Source organism: Bombus bifarius, unplaced genomic scaffold (assembly GCF_011952205.1).
Source record: "Bombus bifarius isolate JDL3187 unplaced genomic scaffold, Bbif_JDL3187 scf7180000007973, whole genome shotgun sequence".
NCBI classification, from domain to species: domain Eukaryota; kingdom Metazoa; phylum Arthropoda; class Insecta; order Hymenoptera; family Apidae; genus Bombus; species Bombus bifarius.
The window spans coordinates 4,618,684-4,645,760 of NW_022884359.1; the positions used below are offsets into that span (position 1 = coordinate 4,618,684).

The window sequence follows — 27,077 nt, forward strand, 5'->3', positions numbered from 1 at the left end:
TACGCAAATAAGATTTCAGTAAAAACGGTCAAAGTTGGTCAGATGCATTAATATACCGTTTCATCCGATATAATCAATCTCGATGAATTGCTATATTCATGAATTCACGTTTAATAACGATCACGACGATAAATTAGATAAAACAAGAGTTTAAATTATTGTTATTATATTATGCTTCAAATTAGCGTGATATGTACTTAGCGTGGTCGCAGTTGCATAATAAGTCACTCTATATGTTGGAATTGAATGGTATGTGGCAAGGAGGAATAAACGAGGCAATAGATGTACATAAAGAGAGAAACTTGAACAAATTTCCATAATTTAACAATTAAGCAAATTATAGCGTCGAGGGTAGAGTACCATAGAAAATCAATTAGAAACACATTATAATGTAACAGTTGCCGAACGAATGGCATGACGTAATAGGTAGATGGATGTTTGGGCTCTTGTATGTTCTCTACATATGCAACTATCGTCAGCCTTATGTGACACTGGTTCGACACAGTAGCCATATGCCTCGTTGAGCATCGTGATACACTGTCATTGTGTTGTCAGTGCCATCGACACGAGCCCTCTAAATCTCCGCGTTACACTCAAGAGATGCGACAGTTCTGTTTCATTGTCGCTGAACCGTTCTCTGTTATACGTGCTTTTGCCTTACCTTTTCTAAAATTTCCTATATACTGAAGATCACGGGGAAAAGTATTAATGATCATCTAGCAGTTTTAAAATTTACCAGGTTGTCGTTCAATCTCACTTTCAAAATTTCATTCCCTTTAAAATTTTCAAAATGTTGCTCATTTTAATATACAGACATATATGTACGATGTAAAAACACATTAAAATCAGAAAATCAATAATCCTTTATTCCCTTTAATTCTTTTATCTCATAAATTCTCTTTCATTTATCCATTGATTCATCATTTTCTCTATCGGTTCCACTGTTTTTCCATTCCTCTCTGTATATTTGATTTCTTATCAAAGCCATTCTTTACCTAACTCCGTGACATCGATTTTATTCTGCTCCCATCACTCGTCACACGTAGGGTAAAATAAATTCAGTTTTTTGACCTGTTAGTTTATTCTACTTCTTCCATTCACGATCGTCGATGCATCCGCATCGATTCCTTCGACTTCGTGATGGAATCGAAAATACTTGGTCGATACGAAGCAGAGTTCCCATTCGAGTCGCGGATATCTGGCACTCGTGCGTCGATTCTCCTTTTGATTCAGCCTCGAAGATCGAGGGAAATCGCGTGCACGCTGGCCGAGACGCCACATCTCTAACCCTGAACATCTCTCTGCCCCCTTGAGGATGCACTCGCTGCCGCGGCACTAAATTTTCCTCGAAACACGAACGGTGGAACGTGGCGGGGAAAAAATACCGGCGGAAAGTGGCGGTGAAATTTATAAATGCTCGGTTCGGTCACGGATAACGCGCGAGGATAGTCTGGATATATAATGGAAGTCGGTGTTGGTGAAGATGCTTTACGACGGAGCCTGTTTTTCGATTTATTGCGAGTTTTATCATTGGCTCGTCTTCCGATTCGAATACGGAAATGTTTAGAGGTTGATTCGTGGTATACCGCGTAGTTTACAGCTTTAATGGTCCATAATTTAGGACAGAATCAACTCGAGGGTCGCTGGAAAACACTGGAACATACCGCTGAACGTATTTAACATTGCAACATTATATTATTCGAATACGATTCTGTTTGAGATATCGTGGCATACCACGATGTTTACTAGCCGAGCAGAAAGCAAAACTGAAAGATTTTCTTCGCAAAACCTTTTCCGGGTTGCAAACTATAAAACTTCGTTTTTATTGCCTGATTCGGTTATGGAGGCCGATGGTGGGGCGGTTTTACGACGGCCAGAGTATCAAACTCGAGGGAAAACAACTGAAATTCTTGCCGCGTCTCGATAAACCTAAGTAGAGGATAAATTCGAGAATTCTATGGCCTCGTATCTCTTCTGGCTGTCCTGACAAAACTCGAGTATATTCGGAGATGATCTAACATGAACCTTTTTCTAATCAGGCAACGTATGGACGCGACTAGAATCGAAAATCTTTTTTTTTTTTTTGCTGACTCTGAACTGAATGTTCTAAGATAAATCGTTCATTAGCATTTAAAGAAGATTCGAAGCGATACCAACACTAGAAGTTTCTAAATAGCTCATTGAATAACAATATTTTCGACGGGGAAACATAAATAATCGAGCAATTCTTTCTCGTTACACGTTATACATATACATATATTGGTGTAGTGTAATTAGAAAGACGTAATAACGAATTATCAGACGGGAAGGTCGAGCTACTCGAAAAGGGTAAAACAGCTTTTCATGGTTAACCCGCTTTACAAAGGGGTAGATAAAGAGCGATTGTTATCGCTTGGACAATGGTATCGCGACGGGAACGTACCAGTTAGCGTTATTTTCGAGTTAAACCCAACCCGTTCCCAGGATTCGCCCCTTCGAATAGAGAGAGGGAGGGATGCAATTAAAATCAGCTACGTCGGCCTCGTCGAATCTCGGTTTCTTTTGTCGGCAGCCTCCGTTTAAGATTTAATTGGATTGTTCGTTAATGAGTGATAATCGGACGGACCGTTGCAAATAAACTGACGATACGCTTCCAATTAACCTTAATATCGATACTTATTGCGTTCGGGCCAATTACATCTTCTAATTGTAGAAATTCGGACGTGCCGATCGGCAAAAGGGTACCCCAGAGAGTGTACCAAAATCAATTCGAAATCGATTCGACTGAGGCAAACAGGGTAGACCACCTCTCTCCATGTGGGTTGTAGGTGCTGCGCGTGTTTCTACCTCGGTATCATGGACTAACGATTCTCTGCTTATTAAACTCTGTTTATCGAACTATCTTTTGCTACCGATGAGAGATTCTATTAAGTTCTGTTTGTTCCTCTTACGTTTATTACGTCTCTAGTATATACTTACCAAATATATTTACATTCAATTTTCCTACTTTGTTAAGAACGACTGCTTCCTCTTCATTCCCATTAATAGTAGTACATGAAATGTAATAAAGGAGAGAAATTTTTATTTTATTAACAAACCATTTCCATAATCATTAGTGTAAGTAAGGTGGGCAAGTTCAAGAATATTAATAAATCAGAGAAGTTGTTGATAGCATCGGAAAGAAAGTTTTGTAAAAGTGCAATGCATATATTTAATCATGAAGTTATTATACGTTTTTTCAGTAGAAACACCCATAGTCAAGAAGAAATCAGAAATTTCAGTAGAAACGTCCAAAGTTAGTCAGACATATAAATATATCATTTTATGCAATATAGTCATGTCAATATAGTTGATTTCAGCTGATTTAACGGAAACATTGTTGCTACATACTTCACTTTTTGAAAAAGTAGACTCAAGATAGAATCAAGTAGAAACGTATGGATAGACAGATAGGTGTATCGAAAAACATTAATCGGGAAGGTTGTTCATAGAACTCAGAAAGGAAGCTTTGGAAGAGTGTGATAGAAGTATTTAATCCGGAAGTTTTTATACTTTATTTTACTTTATACTTTATACATTACTTACAATCGAGTGAATTTATCGGATGTATTAAGCGAACGAACTTCCAGTAGAAATGTCTAATCTTAGTCACATATATAATTTTATGCAATTTCAACCAGCTGTTATATTTATGAGTCTGTACTTGGGCTGTCACAACAAGACAGCAGATTGGACGAGATAAACGTTTAAATTATTGCTAAACTGTTGTATTATTTAAATTCACATGAGTAAATACTTAAATGCTGGAATGAATAAGAAAGCTACTTCGTATCGTATGGAAATATTTAATCATAATGAATACATTGCTTGTGTCGAGTGAAATTATTAATTCATTAAGCAAATAAGACTCCAATAGAAACGATTACAGTTTATCAGACACATAAATGTATCATTTTATAAGATTATTTATAAGATAGATAAAACAAACATTTAAATTATTACTAATATATTATATTTTAAATTAACACAATATATATACATATATATATATTTAACCATTTGAATGAAGGGACAGGGAAGTGGGCACGTCCAAGGGTATTAATCAGCTGGGAAAGATCGTTCCACGAACGATAGCATAAAGCAACGGGTAAGGGAGCGCAAGAAATGGCTTTTACTTCCCGCGTTTTCCTCCGACGTGGGTGAAGCCGTGTACACGTGAACGTGTCCCTCTCGTGAATGTATGTTACGAGGCAAACGAGGTTGTCGTGGGTGGAGCGTGCATTACCCTTGCAACTAATCCCATTTCTCAATGGTACATGCATCACTCACCGCTCCTGACTAATCGTCCTTTCGAGGAGGCGAGCGTCGTTCTCGCGTAAATTGAGCAATAACGGGATAACGCGTGCCTCGACGATAATTCTCATGCCACGATTCAGCCAACTGTAACCAGGAATTTCCATAAATATTCGCGTTTCTCAGACCATCTCTCTGTTGCTCAACCTTTCAAACTTATTTCAGACAGGCAGATCGCTTAGATGGTGGGAAGCGTGTCTTCCTTCTTCTTTTTTTCTTTTTTTTTTTTTTGCAGAAAGAATTTTTTTAGATTTAGTGTTAATATAACTCCTAAATTAGTAGCAAAATGGTTATTGCCAAAATGAAGATGTTATACAAAACGAGGCGGGAAAAGTTTGAAGGAGTTTCGCTGAGCAGCACCGCAAGACATTGAAAGCCCATTGTCGTGGTTCCTTGTTAAGCATAAAGCGAATTTTATGCGAACCTTTAAATACGAAATTATAGTAGAAAGCCTGGAAATAGAGTCAAGTGGGAACGTGTAACGTATTCAATTTTTTATAATCTAAATGGACGAACTAAAATTTCATTACAGAACCGATGGCCGAATAAATCGATTAATATTCTCATAACGTTCGCTCGTTCTAATTCAATTTTGCATAAATATCGAACGACGTGGGATTAATTACCCTGCTAGCATTTAAACTTAAATTAATTGATAATCAATAGCCGATGGAATTATTAGGCAATTTGGTTCGTACGGAAGCCTGACAAAATTCAGGCTGCTCTAATTAATTCAAGCAAACGTTAATTCGCCGACGTATTATACCGTTTGATTTCTCTCGCGCGTTTCCATTCTAAACGCGATGTCTTTCACGAATCATAAATCAATTATCGGCAATATTATTAAACGGCCTCTAAAAGCTGGCTCGCTTTTATCTAGAAATTGTCGCTGGTAATTAGTACCAGACGAACGCTAATTAAGAAATACCAGCCATTGTCTGACTTCCTGTAACATCTGAAACTGCCGTCGTATCGTAATTAGAAACGTCGCGTTTCTAGGATATTTCGCTTTCCTCGAAAACGCGCGCGCACACGCGTACAATCCGTTCGGAGGTAGAATGTCACAGCACGTCCGATGCAAATCTGCACACGATATTGCTATCTGGCGAGTAATGTCGCGCAGATACGCACCCCGTATCCAAACTTTGGGAATAGTTGTTTCCTTCCCCGTCTAACGTGAACGTCGTTTGCATACTCGACCAATGGGCGCTAGCATCTTCGCGAACCGCTTCCGTGTATTGTGTTCGGCACATGTGAATAATGTGCATCGACGTCGCTATTGTGTGCCCACTGCACGTACTATTGAGCGGTTCAGCTTCCGGTTCATCCAGAGAGCATCCACTTTTAGTAGTTGCTCTTCAGTCTTTAACAATTCAGAGACTCTCTTCTGCTGGCGATTATTCGTTTGCTTTTTATACAGCTGGAATTATAAATTAATAATATGCAGAAATATACAAAAATATAATTCATTTAATTTAAATGCCGAAGAGAAGGGATCGTAAAGGCCTGGAAATCGAGACGTACTTGGTTTAAATAATGAAATTTCTAAATTCTCAAGAATAGAAATGTTACACATCCATGCGGCCCTAACAGCTTATCATAGAGACCTAGTATTTAAGAAAAATGTATATCTTTGATAAACGGATTTGTTATGGAATTATATTTATCGTGATAATCGCGTCTAGAGAGATTGATAGAAATAGGAAAGACACTATCGATTATCGGTGGGAAGTTGGAAAAGCCTCGTGCAATTTTTATTTCACATAATGCATATCGTTGCGCTTTCGTATCAAACTTTTCTTCGCGTCTCCGTATATATCAATTTCAAAAGTTACTATGAACGTAGCAGTGAAATGTAAAGAGTCATGGATTTATGCGTTCGATATGTCGGCTGTCGGTGTTCGTTCAGCTGTTTGTCGCGAGCTACCGGGGGTGACAGAGTCTTATGTTTTCCGACAGGCAAACTTCTCCATGCATGGCTTCCTTAAGATTCACACAGTAATCTCACGTACATAATGCACTCACTTACATAATGCAACGACAAACTTGGCAATTACGCGAGGAGGAATCAGACGAAACTGTTGATTGCTGCTTTGCGGATGTACTACTCTGTCGAACATGGCGTATCTGTTGATGAAAATCAGTCTGACCCAACTGCTTTCTTGTTATTTCTTAACGTAACAGAGAAAGAACGATGTTCGCGCATTGCTTGCATAGAACTTTACCAATTTCACAATTTTGAAATTGTGCATTGCTGAAATACGTTTGTGAACAATATTCCATTCATCTCCACATGAAAATCACAGGCACAAAGCACGATCCAATCTATTTTTTATCGATTTCCTAATTTTTATATTGCTTGATGGCTAAAAGGAAGTATTTTATTGTACTTACATAGTAGGGAAGAGAATTCGTTAAATTCAAAGATACCAGCATTGTAAAAATAACTATGATAGATAAATGTACGAAGTTTGGCAAAAAACCAATGTAATGGCACATTGTTATGGCAATCGATGTTTTTAAAAAGTTGAAGAAAGTGGCGAAAATGTATTGTGTAGAGTTGGAAAAATAACTAGCGTAAGGAATACAGATCTGATTGATCACTTCTGATAGGCCTAACGTAATCATAAAGATAAGCACGCGTATTATCACATATATAAATAAAACAATATAAAGACGCGCGACTGTGAGTGATAAGGAAGCGGTACCTCTCTTATCTCTGGGTCGTTGCGGTAGTCATCTTCCCAGCTCTGCACTATACATATGTGAAAGAAAAAGAAGGGTAAAGGAAAGAAAGAGGGAAGAAGAAACGAATGAAGTAAGGGAGGAAGAAAGAAAATAAGGACGAAGGAAAGGGAAATAAAGGAAGGAATGGAAGAAAAAGAAAAGAGGGAAGAAATCCTTTAGAATTAATACCTAACTTAGTTCCTACTTTTATTATTAATTTATTATTTTTGGGATAAAATCAATCGACGTATCTTCGAAACTCTCAATTTCAGTTCTGTGCTGTGTATTTCGAATCAAACCTCAAATGTGTCTCAAGAGAATAAACGAAATTAATGTTTGATTCTAATATCCATTTTACCCTCATTCTATATATTTAAAACCGACTCAGCGAAAGAAATTGAGTCTCGATCATGAAATAAATGGCGCGGTAAAATTGTTTACGGCTTCCAATACTCTGCTTTCCGAACAGCAGTTTTCGCGTTACATTAACGTTTATGCAATATGATTACTGTTGAGTAACTTCTATGAGAGTTAGCGCGCGGCACATAGCGGCACAGTGAATCGTTTACGCACGTTATAGAACGTTGTAATCCGCTTCCTTATTCCCTGCTTCTTTTTTGCGGTTCTCGTTATTACACAGAAAAGAGGATATTATGCTGCCTTTTCTTTCGTCGCGAAACAATTGTTGGGCAATTGCGTTTCGAAGCGGCGACGCGTTGAAGAGATCGCTTCTCAACGACCGTAGGATAGTTTTATTAAAAAGAAGATTTAATCCGTTGATTGGTTGGTTCGTTTTCCATTCGCTACTAAATATTCCAGTTTTTGTGCTCGTTCAACTGCTAGAATTTGTTGTCTAATTGTAAGCTAAGTGATGGCTGGTATTTGGTTAATGACTGGCACAAATTATTTTAACGAGATTTGTTTCATAGCCAAGTCACTTGTGCGAGCACAACGAACTAGTTAACTCATTTTAACTAAAATTGTTGGCTAATGAGTTACTCTGGCACGATGGTCAGTTCGTATACGCGAAAATTCAACCAATCGGGAACGTTGTTTGAACAGTTACATTCGTTCCGACTATTTCATCGTTTCTTTAATAGGATGAGTCTCGAATTAGCTTTTCAATCGTGTAAATCAGTGTTGCTCGTTCCGCTTAAACGTTATTGGCTTGAAAAAAACTATTTTTCCAAGGAAGAAACGAAGTTCCAAAGGCGAGCGGTATTTCTTGAAGAAACAGCGGGGCTGCGCATGTTTCAAGCAGTTTTTCCATCCAGCTAAAGCTTCTCCTTGCGTCTCGGCCTCGGTCCATTATGGAAATTCATTAAATCCCAGCCATTCGAATTCGTCGCTCCCTCTGAATGTAAATTTTCAACCTACCAATTCCGTAATTACTTTCGCATAATGGGCATTTATATGTATTACGCATTTGCAGGAATGTTAAATCTTCGACGTTCGCTCGTATAAATATGTACGATTCTTTTTTCCTACTATTACACGCTTTTAACGGGGTTTACATATAGAGTAACGAACATTATCGTCTTCGTTGGCTGCATAACAATTTACCGCGAAGAGCATTAAGGACGATGTCGAAATTTTTTACGCGCATATCCGCGCTTACCAGCGAGGCAGACCGTATCTAAATCACGCGTTACATCGTGTGAAATGATTATTGGTACAGCGATATGGTAATTAACGTGTCGCTGTAATTTAATTAATGCTCCCTGTAGTACACGATAACATTACCAATTTGGTTGCATTAGCTACCCTCTGACATCGTGATATTAGTTGCTAAAAGTATGACGGTCGAGCGCGCTTCAATTTACGTTATTTCGCATACAAAACAATCAGCTATTAACTTGCTGCATAAATTGGTTAAAAATGAACTCTCTCACGAATCGTTGCGCATTTACATATAATACTTCCGTTCTTCGTTTCCCGCTTTCTTCCTCCGTTACCTTTCGACTTTACGAGTTTACATTGTTTTCCCGAGAAGTCAGATCGAAGTTTATCTTCTTACACGCGATCCAGGTCAAACAGAGAAACTTTTCAGAATAGAGCAGCTCCTCTGAACTCGAACGAAAACCACAAGGGCTTGGTCCTCGATCCAGAAATTACGTCTTCGGTTAAAAGGGACACCCCCGTTCGTTATCTTAAAAATGATATTTTTCTCATTTCCATCGTATATAGTATATGTGTAGTATATATATAGTAATATAGTATATATAGTTATAGTAAGATTGTCATAGGAAAGAATTATTCCAATCATGTAAGCTTCGATATTTAAAAATTCAATCTCGAACTTTGCGCGGAATAATCAAACTTGTTGTATAGTAGACATCGGTCGTTCTTAATGTAATAACGAAAGGATATTAAGGATGTATCTTGCTTTTTATCACGTCTCTACCAACGAGTCAAACAGTCGGTTTTCAAATGTAGGTCGCTTAATAAATATTCATAGAATTACAAGCTGAATTACTTGGCCTGACTCAAATGTGAGATTGAAATAACGCTATTTTACCTTAACTTTCTTTAACGTGAGAAACAAAGCCTGTCGTGTTCGATGAATTCATCGACGACTACGTGCGATCATGAAATTACCAGGTTTCATCAATCTTTCCGCCCCGCGTAGGAGATAAAGCCGTGCACACAGGGGAAAAGCGTTCGACAGTCGATAACCACTTCATCAGCGCGAATTAATCCTGCACGCGTTGCTTTCAATGTCTCATTAGGTACATTATCACGGTGACATCCGCGTGCACAAACGCGAACCAGCTTTCTCCATGATGAATGATTGAAATCAGCGGAACGTTAACTATGAAAGGAGAGCGGACCTCGATCGATAGACTATCGTGGGCTTAGACAATAATTAGGTGAAAACATCGACCCCTCCCGATCGGATTATCGATTGTACGAGAGCATGGTCGCGTGTAAACCTCGCGCACGACTAGCTCGAACACGTAAGGGACTGGTTGCAACGTAATATGTGGCCCTCGTTGCGTTACATCGTGCGATTATTATGTGACACACCTGTCCCGTGAAGTTTAGTTCCCCTTGTCGCAGTGTTTCTCAGTCTAAATGCCTAGAAGCTTTGGTACGAAACTCGGAGATACGCGATCATTCCATAAGTAATTTACATATCTAACTTAAACTTAAGGCACAAATGTCTGTGAATATGTGTAATTTTAAACGAATGAAGTTTACTTCTTTCATTGAAGGATAATGTATTATCTTAGGCTCCTTGCGCTATTGAATTAATATTATTAGTGAAATTTTACAAGTTACCAATACTAATAAATACCTTTCCAGAATGGTAACAGGTTTGTTAATCAAACAAGTTACATGTTCCCTTAATATCCTATTTCATAAAATATTACTTGTAACTAGTCAATTTACTAATACTATTAGTTGGTAAAAATTGTTGTATAAGGAAGTCTTTCAATTGTTTGATAATCTTTGAATTTAACTTTTCGAAAAGTTATTAAAATTCAGAATGCAAAGCAGGGAACGAAATTACTTACGGAACGACCTGATATAAATTGAATGGAAATTTTTTAACGAAGTACGAGAAAAACCTGATTTTTGCGAAATCGTTGTTACATTTCTTTTTCCTGATTTATTTTCGAAGAAGTAAGAATGGGAGAAATGGGATTAATCAGAATAATTGGGAATCGACTGAGAATCAACTAGTTGATGAAAAGCTGACCGATCGAGTGCTGTGCGCAAAGTCAATTCGTAGCCAGCAAAAAAAGACTATTATTATATCTATTATTGCTACGTTATATATTTTACTCTGCCCTCTCTTTGCAAAACCAATATTGCGTTTGTAATTCATCGTTCCGAATCTAGTAAATCGAGTTGAATTACATTTACAATACCGGTGTATCGCTATTTCGTGAAAACATCATATGTCGATGAACGTTTGTTACCGAACGAGAAATATGATCGAATATCTATTCGTTTAAATTATTTTTATGTCGTTTATTTTGAATTGAAGCATTTATCGCCGATCGTGGTATCCATTTTGAACTACATACAGCGTATAGTTTATTCGATTATTACGTGAAAACATTATTTTTTACTCGGCAAAGATGTAGAGACATTGTGTACGCTGTATATAAATCTTTCAACGAAGCGGTAAGTTGCGCGGAATGTATTGCGCGCTAATATCTAATAATCGATTGTTCATGCATTTATGTAGAAATTATTATACAACGAACACATAATTTATGCGAGTTCTACATGTAATCTATTTTCTGTCATATAAGAAAGTTTTATTAGGTTATGATGAAATTTTAGATTGAAATAACTAGATAATCTACTTGCTCATGTAATAATAGACAAACTTGATTGCTACACGTATGAGTATAAATTACCAGAAATTGGTACCAGATGAAAGAAAATTAACTTTTATCCCTCAATTATGTGTAATCTGACCTTCTCTCTGTTCCAGGGTCTTTAAGATGAGGCTTACGAGGGATACGAGCTTATTCGATGAAAACGTGGTCTTCGAGGGATCGAATGGTCGACAAATTGCATTCGATCCATTGCACGCCTACAGCGGAACCCTTGAGGGTAAGTGGGCAACGAGTTTGTTAGAATTTTTTTAGTGGAAAAGGGGCATCGCGAGCGAACAGGCACGATCGTTAATAGCACAGAGGTAATCTGTTAAAACGAAACGCGCTTGAATGTGAACATTAAGCGAAATAGCTGTAAAATAAAACGGGAGCGTCTGGCATTTGATTTTCAGCATTTTTGAAGAGCCCGGTTCATTATGCGGAAATTGTCAGAACTGCGCGGTTCTCGATGTCAAAGTAAAAGAAAATAATAATCGCGCGGTCCTCGCGTTTGCTCGAAATTACATACATTGTCGCTCGGCGAAATATTCCTCACAGTAAGGGATAAAAAACAATCTCTCAACTTTCATTTAGTTTAAAGGTGAACAATTTTTGTTACCGTGGCAACTCATTGTCGTAATTCAATTATCCATTCGCTGATTACCGTGGATATTTCAACTCGGACTACTTTCAAACGTTTGCGGTTCATTTTCCTCGGAATTTTTTCTCGCATTTTTCATATATTTAAGCGTACTAAAAAAAAAAAAAGAAAAAGAAAGAAGAGAGAAAAAGAGAAGGGAAACGAAGAAAAAAATGTATTATGGAAGAAGGTACAGTGTACGATAACCAACAGGGGATTGAGCTTCGAACCGGACGCATCCAACGAGAAATTCACGCGCTGACTCTAATGAAAGCACTTCGCGCTTATTCCTGAATCTTCTAGTCGGCGGACGGAGGAAAAAAGAGGCGAATTCCGGTTGGTCGGTGGTGAAAGAGCCACTAGACGATTTCCTTTCTTTTTTAACCAAGATCCTGCCAGTGAAATTAAAATGCAGAGGTGAATCGATTCGCCATAGTCTGGCCGGCATTTTCGACCGGTTTTCCCCAACGAAATATCGCGACGATATTAAGCTGTATATATACTGACCTGTTCGCGAGGATTCATCGTGAGTGCCGGTCAAATAGATCGATAGATAGTTGGGAACTATTCTCGTCTCTGGGGAGGTTAAAAATTCCGCTGAAAAATACTGCAAACAGTTACTGGATGAATAATCGAAATTAAAGCGCCCAAAGATATTTGACCAAAATATTCTCGTTCGTCACATATTTTCGCCGGCATGTTTTTTCATTTTCGATTAACGTAGCACGAGCGTCCACAAGAGCAACCTGCAATATTTTTTAATACAATGCAGCGTCAGTTGTCACGAGCAGATGGCACACAGCATCGGGATTCGAGTCACGTGGACGTTTCTCGCGCGTGTTATTCGATTACATCAATTTTAAAGCTCCTCTCTCTCTCTTGCTCCTCCTTTACGGACGCACGGACGACGCGTAACGAAATTTCAATAACGTGTAACATAATTACACGCGCGACCATTTGAATATCGAAATCGCTGGCGAAAAGCATGACCGATTCGTCCGTGTTCCACGTTTCGTTGGAACTTTGAACTAGCCGAAAGCGTGATAAATTCTGTAATAAATTCTCGAGAAAATTTGCGGTCATTGAATTTCATCGCGACGACTTATCCCTTTCTGTCATCTTTTTTTCTCGCGGCCTATCGTTCCTCCACATCCGTTGCAATTTCTCGTTTTACGCCGCGGGACTCTCTTTTTCTTTCTCGCCTTGCTCTTTGTTTATTCTATTCCCCCTCTCCTCCTCTCGCTCTGTTACTCTTCTTTTTTTTTTTTTATTTCGCATATCTTTCTTGTTTGCTTCTATTTCATACTCCTTTTCCTGCCCCTCTACACCTCTGCTTGTCCCTCTTTTTTGCGTTTGTTACCTCTCTCGTGGCAACGATACAGCAAGCCAAGTGGGTTATTGGATGGTTTCCAATATGCCGGCTCGCTCGACCACTGCGGTACTTTATGCGCCCTCGTATCATTTCCACGGTTTTTACGAGGTGACGTTGCTCCTGGCCAGAGTGGCTCGTTGACAAGCCTAGGTAATTTTTAAGGAATTTTTAGACGCCGAGTGTTACTAACAAGCTTAACATACTTGAATGGGGATAAAAGTGGAATCCTTTAAATATGATTGTCATCGATAGACGAAACAAAAATTTAATGAGACAGCGTCGTCGTCAATTAACGATATTGAAATTTTTATTGAGTTTGAGTCTGAGTTATTTTTTGACAATTCATTCATGTATCTACTTATTTAAGAAAATTGAATGAACTTATTACTGAACCTAATAGAAGATAAGAACAACGAATGGGCTCAGTTTCTACTAAATATCAGTGAATTTTTCTATTACTTACGATTAGCAGCTAGATTTTATATATAAAATAACGTACTTTTATAATTTTATCAGTTTCTGTAAAGTACGATATTTAGAAGAGTGACTTGTGAAATTTTGAGTATTGGATAACCATTTATTGCAGTTTACGATAATGTGCTACATCGGCGAGTCCAAATTAACGTGAATTAATGTTCTTGCAGTACTATATTCGGAATAATATCAGGATAATAAAACCAATGACAAGGAACTACGGTCGTGTCCTGTACAGGGTACTTGTCTTCGAATAAATTGGCCCAGGTTCGATTTCGGAGAGAGAGTGTGTATTTTTGTTTTTTGCGAATTTCACGTATTTAATTCGATCCTCTCTTCGTGGAGAGTTTTTCCAAACTGAGAAAACCAACAATTATTTTCTACTAGGAAAAAAGAAAAAATGATTTCATATATAAATATCCTAAAAATGAAGATGCGCGTATTTCCGAACAAAATGTCGTTACACGACTGTGATAAATAATATAGCTTACATGTGTTAAATAGTACTTAAAATAATATAACAGTGTAACAAAACTCGTCAATAGAAATTTTAAAAAATTCAATCAAAATGTCCGTGTCAAAGGAGTCCAAAAAATGAACAACTGAGAATACAGAATATACATAAAAAAAAAAAAAAATGGCTGAAACTCTTCTACAGCAGTCGAACAAATATGGAATTAAAAACATAACATACGAATTGGTCGTTTTTTAAATACGTTATTTAATCTGTCACTTATCGCGCAAAATACTGTGCATATAATAAATAAAATTGACGGTTCTATTAACTACTAAGCTAATAAGCGTTTTAATACATCTATGAACAACTAATTCTATAACATTATTATATTCAAATGTATAGAATATTGATATCTGGAACACTGTGATGTCCAATTAATAAGTCACCATACGTACAGAAAGTAGGAAATTAAATAAAGGGGTGCAGTGGTTGATTCGATTTAGAATGTCGCAGTCGCGTGTAAACACGTGTGCGGAAGTCAAATAGCGAGTACGGGCGGCTAATATGAGCACTCAAAATTCAATGTAACAGTGTAAACCTAAGCAAACGAAGCATCGAGCTTTAACAGGGCCTGGCATAAAAGCAAGTACACTCGCTGAAGGAGTAAATCGAGTTGAAAATCCGAAACTTTGTGAAGTCCTTTCCTCGTTGGCGTCTCAAAACTCCTCCCTTTTTGCAACAGGACCGTCTGTATGCGTCACACTGTGTTTCTGTGCGCCTCTTTCTCCCTATACATGTGAAAACCTGCACCATGGTCCCGAGTCCCGAGTACACGTTTACGCCTATGTTTATGGCTACCTTACACGGAGAAACGTTATCACAGGTTGCCCTTAGGACTGTATCCATACCGAAATACAACAAAAGTCCGTCTCCGTTCCCTTTATACACTTTTCGACAAATATAAAATTTAAAAACTCGTATTCTTTCCGGGTCACCGGTGCCGCGCACGTAACGCCGCGTTTTCCACGCTAAAAGCGTGAAAATTGAAAGACGCAGATCTAAATTTCATCGGCGCGTAAATTTTTTGCCGAACGGCAAAAGAGAGAAAAACGCGGAAAACGAGAAATTCTTCCGCGCTTGTTTTGTAAAGCGAATTTTTCCCTCGTTCGTTGTTTAAAAAAATTTTACTTTCGTGAACGCTTATAGTTGCACGTAACAATTTCTGTTTTTAATTCAACTCGATGTAAAACAATGACATCGTAGTCAATCGACGATTTGTTGTAAAGTGGAAATTGCATAATAACGCGACGATACCTCGGTTATGCGGCAACTTCATAGAAGATAACGAAAATCCGTGTAAAGGATATAAATATTCATAGTCTGGGCGTAATGAATGTATCACCTCGGCGAGGGGCACGAGCACCGTGATTAAAAGTGCATTGCCACGACAAAAAATTGACGGGGCAATACATTTTTCTAATTAAAACTTGAAAGCGGCTGGTAATTTCTCTTGGATTTTATCCTAATGTACTATTTGAAATAGCCAAGCCGGGAGTGAAATATTCGAGATTTAGCTCTTGAGACATTATGTCATCGTTTTAACGATATTAACGTGTATTTAAGTGAGAGTTGGAAACGGAGACGAAAATATTTCTCTCTGCCCGAATCGAAATCAAGAAAGTCCTCTGTCAGAAGTGCGTCTTTTGCGCTTACAAGATCTTCAAAACGTCAAAAATATCCAAGAATCAAGGTATTTTCACCAAACTGTCATTTAAAAGGACGCGAGAAAGGATTTGATGTTAATTTCATATTAATTTTAATGCTTTCATAGACGCCTGGTTTTCGATATCGGTGAAAACACAGTGTTCCGGTATTAAGAGAATAGGACCGCGTTTACTCGATCCCGTTATTTATTAACTATTCGTTATTAATTAAGCTCGTTGCGCGAATATACAATCAATCACGGAATTACAACACCAGTCATGATTCATTTCTATTTAATGCGTTTAATTATGTTCGATTCGCTAAAACACGAAATGTTTTCCAAATATTAAAACCATCATCGCTATGAGAAATGTATATTAATTTTGCACTGGCTGCGTGTAAACAAACTTGAATTACACGATACATTTAGCACATCGTAACGTTTCGTCATTATGTGATAAAACACCATTAATTTTGCCATTCATTAACCTACGTTTCACCCATCTTGGATTAAAAGATCGACATCAAAACGAATGTATGTGAATATAAAAGAAACTAGAGCCGAAATAGAAGCGTAAACTGAACCCAAACACGGACGAACCACTAAATCGGTGAAGCTTCGTGACAGCTCGTCGAAAGGAGTTTCTGAATTTATCAGGATTCCTATCTTTTAAAATTCGCGAGTAACAAGCCTGAAAAGAGGGAAACAAGGTTTCAATTTAACCGAGTTGTTTGCACGCTAATCCCCGATTACCTCAGTCATCGGTCCACTGTCTAATAAAAGACAGTCGTCCGTCATCCGCTCTTCATAATCCTCTCGTAAATTAGCATCGAAACGACAACTTCTCCGGAAATACGGATGAAACCCGGAATCTTTAGACGAGCGACGATCGTACAATGTCGTTTTCTTCGTTCATCGGCGCTAGAGCGCTAAATGGCTACTTTGCAATCTCCTTGGATGTTTCCCGCGGTGTTCGACAGAAGGGGCGGAGATATTTTTAATCATCTAAGAGTCACGAGGCAACCGAGAAGAAAGGAAAAAGAAACGTTCGCATGGAGAGGGGAAACGTCACTTACGAGGAATTGCAATTTTCTTTAAAGACGTCGAAAGATGAGGAAACCACCCCTACGATCACCACCCTCGGTGTCGAGCAAATTCAACGCCGTTGTGCACATCTCTACCGAGCCATTCGTCGAAAGCAATTTCCATCTACGAATAGTTTTCATCGACTGCCATCCAAACTCTATGACTTAGATTCGTGGCTTGGAACTTTCTGTTCTCACCGCGTTTGTCATGCAGTCTGCTAAGGTTGCCTCCCATTTCCAAATATTGCACGTTGTTGGAGGATTGTTCTCTATAGCATATTCTAGTATACGATATTGTCTACACGATATCGTATATATGCTGTTGGATGTTAAAACTCTATGTGAATATTGTATTTAAACCCTGTGCCGTGTTAAAACTCTAATGTACTGTTACCAGCTATCTGTGAGAAAAGCAGTCTGTAGTATCCTCCTTTCCTTTGTGTCCTTAACGTGACGTTTCTCTGGGGGAGTGATAAAGTATTACTCTTAAAACGTACGAGATTTATGACAGGATACTTGCTACTGAGGCGTGGAAAAGTAAAAGTTACAAATGCTATCTAAATCTGCTACAAACTCTCTAAATCATATACCACCTCAACGTTGGTACACGAATGACCGAAAAGTTAAAATCTGTTTTTAAAAATAATAATTTCCTTTGAACATGTCATAAACCTGGCCAACGTCCAATTCTAACACAGTCGATGGATAAATGCAGGAGCGGTTATCCCGTGGCTGACAGGATCGCCTCTCTGTTTAAGGAAGGCAAACACTATGGTGGTAATTGGAACACGATGGGAATATCTTCCGCTTTCTAGCTGGTCCCTATCTATACCCGTAACGAAGGGATGAGTAGGTGGCATCGCTTTACCGAGACATCTCGTTAGAAACGACGCGTCTTAATTATGTTGTCGACCTGCTGGATTAGGTTTTCTGACAGAATCCTGGCGTGGAGAATTGTCTAGAGGCGTGTAGTCACCGTCGTGTCGAGGATTTAACGTCCACGAACTCCGAAGGAGGTGACTTACTCACCTTTGGTGCTACATGATTCCCTCTTCGTATAAGCGTACCATTACAATCCAAATCTCTTGAAATTCAGAGTTGTTCGAAGTGGAAATAGAATCGCTAAATTCTCATTCTAAAATATAGTACAACGGATAATGATACAAGTAATTTGAAGCTTTTTTCTGGAGAATTTGTCTCACAACTAGAGTTTCTTCTAGAACTGTTCGATGTCAACTTCGAACCAGTTATTTTTTAAAAATATATCTAATATTTGTCTGCGTGTGAAATAGCATTGTAATTTATCCTCCCGCCGAAAAGTTTTATGGTACATTATACGCTTCAAAAAGATTCAATATTTAAAATATGGATTATGACCTTCAAATTAAATGCTAACAGCAATTGGAGATCAATTATAAAATATCGTTTCCACGTAGAATACTTTATGATGAGAGTGTCATAGTCGAACTTGTACTCCAACATTGTTAAGACAAAGGAGTGAAGATGTGCGGAAATTGCGGCAATCTCTACGATTTAATCGTCCAGCCTAGTCAAAATTGTCTATTTATAATTATCAGAGAGACAAAGACAGGACAGCGGTGGGTGGAGAGGAGGCAGGGCGCACGATACCTTTGAGGGCTGTATGTCTCTTTCGTTATGAATGAATCCAGCAATGAGTTGGCACGGTACCAAAGGATTTCCAGGTGGCCGCGAAATTAAGCTCGACCCCAGGCTGGAATCCTCGACTGCAATCTATGCTTCACTGAATTTACTGTCCTCTACTTCCACGACCCGTAGACGACATCCACCCCGTTTCACCCTCTCCGTCGCCCACCGCAACCACCGTGACAACCCCTCCCTTCCGATGTTCCAGCCCGCGCTCAGCCACACGGGGGTCTCCTGGAAGCGTCGTTCCTAACCTTCGTCTCGAAGTAAGTCCTGCCAGCTGCTACCAGGATGATTACTTCTTCATATTTTACGCTCCGCCGACCGCCACCTCTCATCATCTTGTTCGCCATGCTCTCGCGGAGTTTGCCCGTACGCTCGCCAACGTAGAGGGGTCAAGTCGCTTCTTCCACCACAGCAATCCACTCTGCCGGTTACTCCTCGGCCCAGCGGTAAAAGAGCTATCCCCCTTCTCCGGACCCTTCTATCTAGAGATGAAAATTTAATCAGGACCGATATCAGAATGCGAAATGAGACAGAGATTCTTTAGGGTAATTTGTGATTGAGGGTGAGAAACTTTTTAGAATGGCCATATATTAAGAGCTTGGAAACCAATAAGTGTTTCATTGATAGATTTTTAGACATTTGTAGGAGATTCAAAGGTGCAAAAATGTGAAGGATACACGTAAAGTGGAGATATATATAAAATATTGAATATACAGCTCTTTGTTAAAGATCTGGTAGGTGAGACATTCACTGTCTAAGTTCTTCTTCTCTAATTCTTTAACGTATGCAGTCCATTCAACGTATTTCACTTATATACGTGAAATAAAGCAGCAGAAATTAGCAACAGGAGAAGGTGTGCATGATGGGGCTTAAAGAAAAGATATCAGACAAAAGACAAAGGGTTGCTAAGAGACATAAACGAATTAACGGCAGTATGAGTTGAGAAGCCAGAGAATGCGGATTGCGTTGTCGAGATAGTGTTGTTAGCGTTGTTGAGAGAGAGTTGAATCTGTGCTGACGAGAGTTGTTAATTAATTATAATACGTTGTTACGATTAGTTCATGTTAAATAACCATTGTTTTCTGTTTAATCCATTTATTATTAATAAACTAATTATTATTATATTTACGATACTATAATAGTTAGTATAGCGTGTAGACAGACCTCGCTTTATTTCGTGTTTTATTTTGGGTACACGTAATGTAGAGGAATTTAAGTATTCGTAAAAGTATATAAGAACGGCTCTTCTTAAAATATCTAACAAAGGATTGTATTTTTTTATTTCTTTAATATACTTATTAAAAATGATTTGTCATGCAAATACCTTTTTAATATCAAAACCTTCACAGTTTAGTCACTATGTTTGTAATGATTAAATGAATATGAATATAAATATGAATGAAGTGACACAGGTTATTTTTAATAAGAGATTAATTTGCATATTAACTCTAGTTTGATGCCTGATATTCGTTTCTTGTTTTATCGACCACAAAATATTTTGAAATAACGTGTCGTTTTATCTGATCTTAAATAAAAATCGTCAAGTAGAACCAGCGTTCAGTTTGACTCAAGTACTGACATTTACAGTGACAAAGCAGCAGAAGATTACGAGGATGGAATCGAAAACCGAACGTTCTAATCAAGTTAATGCGTATTTTCCTCGCGTCCACGGTACGCCGAATTACAGCCAGAATTTCGTTGCACGTCTAGAGACTACCTCAGCTTTCCGTACTCCATCAGTCTTTGATGTCGAAGCGAATGGCGTGCCTCGACTTTCGACGCTTTAAATTTCCAAGCTGTACCCAGAGACAATTCTGCGACCGTTCTGCCAAATTCGATCTTAGGTTTCCACAATTCGACGATTACACGGTGAATAACCGTGGTCCGAAATACGAAACACCGGAACCTTTAGCACTTTGCGATCGATTTGACAGCGCATAAAAGCTCCATCAAAGCGTTAACAAGCGAGCGTTTCGCATAATAATCTTTTGTGCGGCGTCCATCGTCTACATCATGCTAGTAATGCATTGGAAATTAGTCACTCCCGCGTAGATTACTTATTGATCGAACTTAGGTTACGGAATCAATCTTTAAAGGAAGTTGTAAGTCGAGCACAAATGACGTTTAATAAAGCGAAACAGCCGTCGAGTAGCATATACTTTCCACCAACCTTAAATGTTCATGAAAACTTTCGTAAATGTTCTTCTCCATATTGAGAAGTTAAGAAGCAATTTTAATTTTGTTAACTTCGACCCAACTACGTGTTCCTCCTTAATTAAAATGGAATAGAATGCGTTCAAAAATTTCGTATAAAAATCTGAAACTCATTCGTAGTCACGAAATAATTAAAAACCTTCAAAGAAATCCATTTGAATATAAGAAAAGCTCGAGCGTCTAAAATAATCTTCGAGATTGAAAATTGGTTTCGGCGAATTAGCCTCACATTTAAAAACCGTGAAAGTAATTTACGGACTCTTGATACACACGATAATTGTTTTCGAAGAAATATTTGCCTTGAGAATGAAGGAAGTGCAGAAAAGCACGGGGTAAGGAGAAGCACGGGTCGCGGCGGAAACGAATTTCTTCGTCTTGAAGGAGGAGGATGTAACAGCTGGTGGTAACAGGATAATTACTTCTTAGCATTTCACGGCTCGCCGAATCTCAGGCACATTATGCACCCGTGCTGAAAAGCTCCTTGGCCGTTTTCAAGAACTCGTGATTCTTGGCTCGTGAAAAACTTCCTCCTCTTTCTCCTTCCTCGTCTCGCTTATCCACCGCCACGGTTCGGTGATTACCGACCAACTATTCGTCATTTTTCTTCAACGAGGAAATACGTTTCTCTAACTTGGCTCTACGGTTGTACATTGATTAACAAACTCGCGCAACCGGCGACTCCCGTTTCTCCCAAACGTGGAAAATGAGAAATATTTTCCCTCGTAAAGATTAAAACCCCAAACGATAAAAGGATTTTTCCTGTAGAGGATGTTTCGTTAATGAAAATATCGTTGGTATTTTCGCCGCTAATAATGAACAAATATCGATCGATCGGAGAAAAGGCAACAGGAGCTTCGGAAAGACAGACACCATCAAATAAACGGCGAGTTTAATCGAACGGCAACAGAGACGACGCGCACACGTACTTTGCACACCGTTCCGCTTTACCTTGGAGCAAACGCGTTCAATTCACTACCCTAATAATCGATAGCTTCTCCATGGGAACACACCAGCTCGAAGATTTACGGAGGCGCTTTGATTGCCAGTGATTAATTCTTTAAACGCAATCAACGGAGTGCTTCTAATTCTATGGCCCCATTGTTCCACGTTAATTGCATATCATTAGAAGGTGTGGTTCGTAAATCAACCAGGTTTTTCCTCCGTTAATTAACCATTCTTCGAATCGAGTTACTTGGGTTGTTGAACGTCATGGAAGCTGATTAAATTTTAATAGAACCAACGACATGAATCATAATATTATATGTAAGTCTTCCTTTAGTTAGATTCGAAAGAAACCGAGGAAAGCTGCACGAATACGAAGTTGGAACGCAGTCCCATTCTCTCCGCCATCGACTATGCGATCAACCTTGATTGAAATATATAGGCGGTCTGCCGCGCGAAATCACCGGACCAAAAGAACGTTTGGTAATGCCACGCCGGTACGAACAGATTGAGGGCGAAAAGGGTTAATAAGGGGCGTCGAAACAGAATCTCAACCTTACAGCACAGCTTTAAGCGGCAACGATAAAAACGTACGAAGCGGTTCATATTCATTTGCCGCTTAATTGGAAATTTATGGCCACTGGGAATATATTACTCGGTTGTATACCGAAACTGTCAGCCGTAACTTTCGCAGCAATGAACTCTAAGCGCGTATCGGCCTACGCGATTCCTATGTCTTCTTACACTAGCTACATAACTTTGATCGTGGTGAACATTTATCACGAAGGATACGAACCAATCGATTGGAAAAATACTTTAATAAACCGAGCCAAACTCGAGTCTTCGGATATTTATATAATTTTTAGAAGTTTTTTATGCGTATCTAACATACAGCCAGGAAGCAGATGTTTCTCGATTTCGGGGGAATAATGAAAAGGGGAACAGGAGCGAATCCTTCCGATAATGAGTCAGTCGATGAACGTAGAAATATCAAAGGTTACGGAACAATTTTCTCGCCCTTTTCTCGTGGGGGTTGGTTAGGTGGGAGGGTTGAAACGGAGCGCAAAGATTGAGCGGATTTAATGGGGTATAAAGGTATAAAAATGACATCGCTAGGGAGAGGGTGAAGGTAAGATACGGTCAGCTATGGCGGTATTTCAAACTAATGGCCAGATGTTGTCACCTCTCGTCGACCAGTTTGTCTTAAGGAGCGTACACAAGAATCGCGTGAAGGAACCTCAGCTCGAAACTGCAACATTTTTCTGCGACACGTAACGTTGTCTAACTTAACTCCACAGTCAGATAACTTAATTGCGTTCCAGCAGAGAATTTCTAACCGAGTTGAACCTTATCTTAATGGAAGCATATTGTTCATTCTATTCGTTGGTTATTAAATTAACCTTCCATCTGATCCAAATACAATTTACGCGTTAAATTTACGATCATCTAAGATCAACAAATTTCAAGGGAGATTTTTTAACAGAGTTGAACTTTATCTTAATGAAACTACATTGTTCATTCCACTCGGTGGTTATTAAATTATCCTTGAATTTGATTCGAGCGCATTTTGAATGTTAAAAATTGTAACTCTTGTTGAAACTTCTTCATTCGCCACGAATTTAATTAAATCTACTATCATCCAAGATCAAAAAGTTTCGAACGAGAATTCTTAACAGAGTTGAATCTTATCTGAATGGAAGCACATTGTTCGTTCTAGTCGTTGGTTATTAAATTAACCTTGATTTTGATTCGAACACATTTAATATTTTTCGAATATATTTTCCTGTCTTTTCTGTGAATCTAGTTAAACCGACGGTCGTCCAAGATCAAAAAAGTTACAAAGTAACTCGTGAATTGGATAAGGAATCGTTACGTTTACTTGGAAATTCATGAATGCGTTACACGTATTCAATCTGAAAATACGTATTTTTCAATCTCCACGGAAGATTCACTCCGAAAAGTTGGAAAGGAGCGTGGCGAATTCCTGACGACAAGTGTCGAACGTCCTAGCAGACGGACGTTCAATCTCGAATTCTCGACTATGCTGTGAAGGAAAACGAAGTCGATAGGAACCGTGGGACGAAAACACGATGTTCGAAAAGACGAAGCGAGTCGTGGGTAGAAAGAAAGGCCAACTATTCATGGTTCGTTTGCAGCGTATAGAGTCCAAACACGCGTATACATACCGAAGCAACAATGGTACCTTGTTGGCACAAGTTTTCAAGCACTGAGATTTTCGATGGTATGGTTAAGTGGTTGATGTGTTTGGTCCAATAAATTTCCAGCAGCGAACAAATAGAGGGAGGAAGATGGTAATAGCGTTAAGTGGCAGCCACCGAAGAGAACGAGTATTAATTTATGCAAATCTGCCCCTTCAAGTCCAGTAACTCTGTCAAACGTCGAATTTTAAACAGAATTGACGTTTCCGACCGATTAAACGTGCATTTCATTTTAAGGATCGTGTGGTTTACGCGATGAACAATTTGCCCCGTTATGTTTTTGTTTTAATTCCACATTCTGTACCGGAAAAACAGGGAAAAAATTGAAATTATTTTTCGTCCAGGAGAAAAAAAACTGGAAACGATCTAAAAGCAAAAATATTGAAAAACTGTGAGCGTTGTTTCATAAGAGATTTTAATTTTCAAGAGGAAAAGAGAAACTTCTGTTCCCATTCTCTTTCCTGGTTTGGTTAAAAAACTTACGGCAAGGTTTTCTTATTTCTGGTCGGTAAAATAGACCCGTGGAGCTAGGTTTTATTTATGGGTAGGATCTACGGACAGGCTTCAGCTGGAATGCCGAGTCGTTTGTTATTTTTTATCACGACCTTTCCGCAATTATCGCTGGCGTTTCGTTATCATCCTACCAGGGAGACGATATCTTCCCCTTAATTTTTCACTTTGGCGCGGTGTGGTCCGCGCGCATTCGCGCAATCGCACCTCTGCTCCAGCAAGATTGTTATAAGGCAGATAGAACCGGTTCTCCGGCGCTCGTAACTTACGCGGAATATAAATTAAACGTCGCGCGTTTACGCTGCTTAGTTAGCGGCGAAGAATAATAAATTCTAATGAAATGCAACCGGCATTCGCGGTTGCGCGTGTACACGGCCTCGCACTCCTGTCCTCTTTGAAAACTTCGTAATTGCGGCGACAAGGGTGTGTATACACCTGTAAAACTCTTTCCGTGGCGAACAATCCGTCCCGGTTTTCTTTGCGATTAACTTTCTGCAATTCACCGTCGTTCTAAATTCCTGGAAACCACGTCATACCGAGTTATTAAGTATCAGCCCTTTGAGCTTTGTCCCATTCGACATGATAAAAATTCTCCGAAACGTGAAACCATCTTGAACATATAACAATTGTTAAAGATGGCCTCACTAAAAAAATTATTAATGTTTATTAATAGAATGACGACTTCTATATAATTGCCGCGTTTATTCTTAGATTCGTTTCAAACTTTACCAATATAAATACGATAGTCGATTTTCATTGTAGCTGTAACACACATACATAGTGTGTTCAGAAAAGATTTGTACTCGAATGTTTCTGTAAGTCACTGTAAATGGAAGTTGTTCAAAATCGCTTTGTTTCTCGTTTTATTTTTGAATTATAAAACATCACTTTATAATCATCATTTTATAATCATACTCGATTTCTTTTCAGGATATCAATTCGATAATCAATTTCTTCCACTTTCTGTCAGTGGATTCTCTGTTCGTTCGCGTTCCAGCGCGTATCTGATTTATCAACGGCTCGATTATAATCGTAAATCCTCTTTCCAGCCCGGCGAATTGCTCCCACGGGCGAGAGATGGAAAAAACTAACCGGATATTTTTCGCCAACAGGCCAGCAGTCTGGCCGCTTGATTCGGATCAAACGAAAGAGCCGTTGCGCGAACGAGTCATCGCTTCTTTCTTTTACTCTCACTGATCTAACAACTTTTGTTGTTGGCATCTCTTCTCGTGTCTTCGTTAAACTTCGAAACACTGTAGATACACAATTGCGTGAATCGTTGTAACACGAGTATAAAAGTTAAAAAAGAAAAAGAGCACGAAACGGAAATTTGCGCGGTTTTTGCAGCAACGAAAGCGTGAAATCGCAATTTGCACATGTAACGAGTGCAATCACGCGGGGAATTTGTTCGGTTTCGAAAAATATTTAATATACAAGCGAGGCAAACTGCGGTTCTTGGAAGGGAGGCGATTCAGCACAACTCGCTTCCCAATATCGAGAAATTTCCATGTGATTTGCATGCCAGTGTTTTTTAATCGATAATATTTTATTAGGTATACTGCTGCTCATAAGCATCCAGTCGCTTTGATCGATTTATTTGTAATCACAAAATCTGAATTTTACCAAAGTGTGCACAAATCGGTGTGTTAGTCACTAGAGGCAACACTTACTGCTTTTTCATAGAATTGTCAAACTGTAAATCTAAATTGTCTATTTAAAAACATTGGAATACTATATTTTACTATTTACAATATGTACTCCAGTATATATCTAATATTCAGTTATCATTGGTTGTATCAACACCAGAAATCTTTCTGTCATTTATTCCCATTTATTCCCATTTATTCTTCATTTTATAATTAAAGATACACGTAGTAAAAAACGAGCAATTGTCCGGATATTTCTAAGCGGTGGCATATATTTTAAACGGACATAATCGTTCGGACTGGTGCAGCCTTAACAAGGGCGCCATTCTCTGTTATATCGATTCAACATTGTTAACGTTTCGCACAATAACGTGACATTAATATGTATACAGTAGTTACTTCGTGTTTATGGTCAGACGCAACCGCTCTATTGTTGAGCTACTTCGCCTGTGTTTCATTGTGTTACGTTTACAGCGTTAATTTGTCTTCGAAAATAACAACCCATTAGAATTCTCAATGGAATAAACGCTAGAAATACGCTGTATGCATAAGGGGCAAACCCGCATTCCGTTTTAACACCGGCCTTCATCTATCATCCAACGATCGTAATGTGGATTTAACGTGGAACCATGGAACCGTGGATAACATAAATACATCGATACGACGAAATTATGACAAACAACTGGCTAGAATTCTTGCCGAGAAAACTCGGCGGTTTGCAAGGAAATGCAGGGGAAACTTTTCATACA

At 38.7% G+C, this 27,077-nt stretch overlaps 1 protein-coding gene across 1 annotated transcript in view; it reads left to right on the forward strand.

The window, feature by feature from the left end:
• The window catches only part of LOC117216802 (disintegrin and metalloproteinase domain-containing protein 10-like), a 160,394-nt gene that overhangs the window by 41,537 nt on the left and 91,780 nt on the right, over positions 1 to 27,077 (forward strand). The window contains exon 4 of the mRNA XM_033463840.1: positions 11,510 to 11,631. Within this exon, the coding sequence (XP_033319731.1) occupies positions 11,510 to 11,631 (122 nt within the window). The remainder of the gene's footprint in view (positions 1 to 11,509; positions 11,632 to 27,077) is intronic.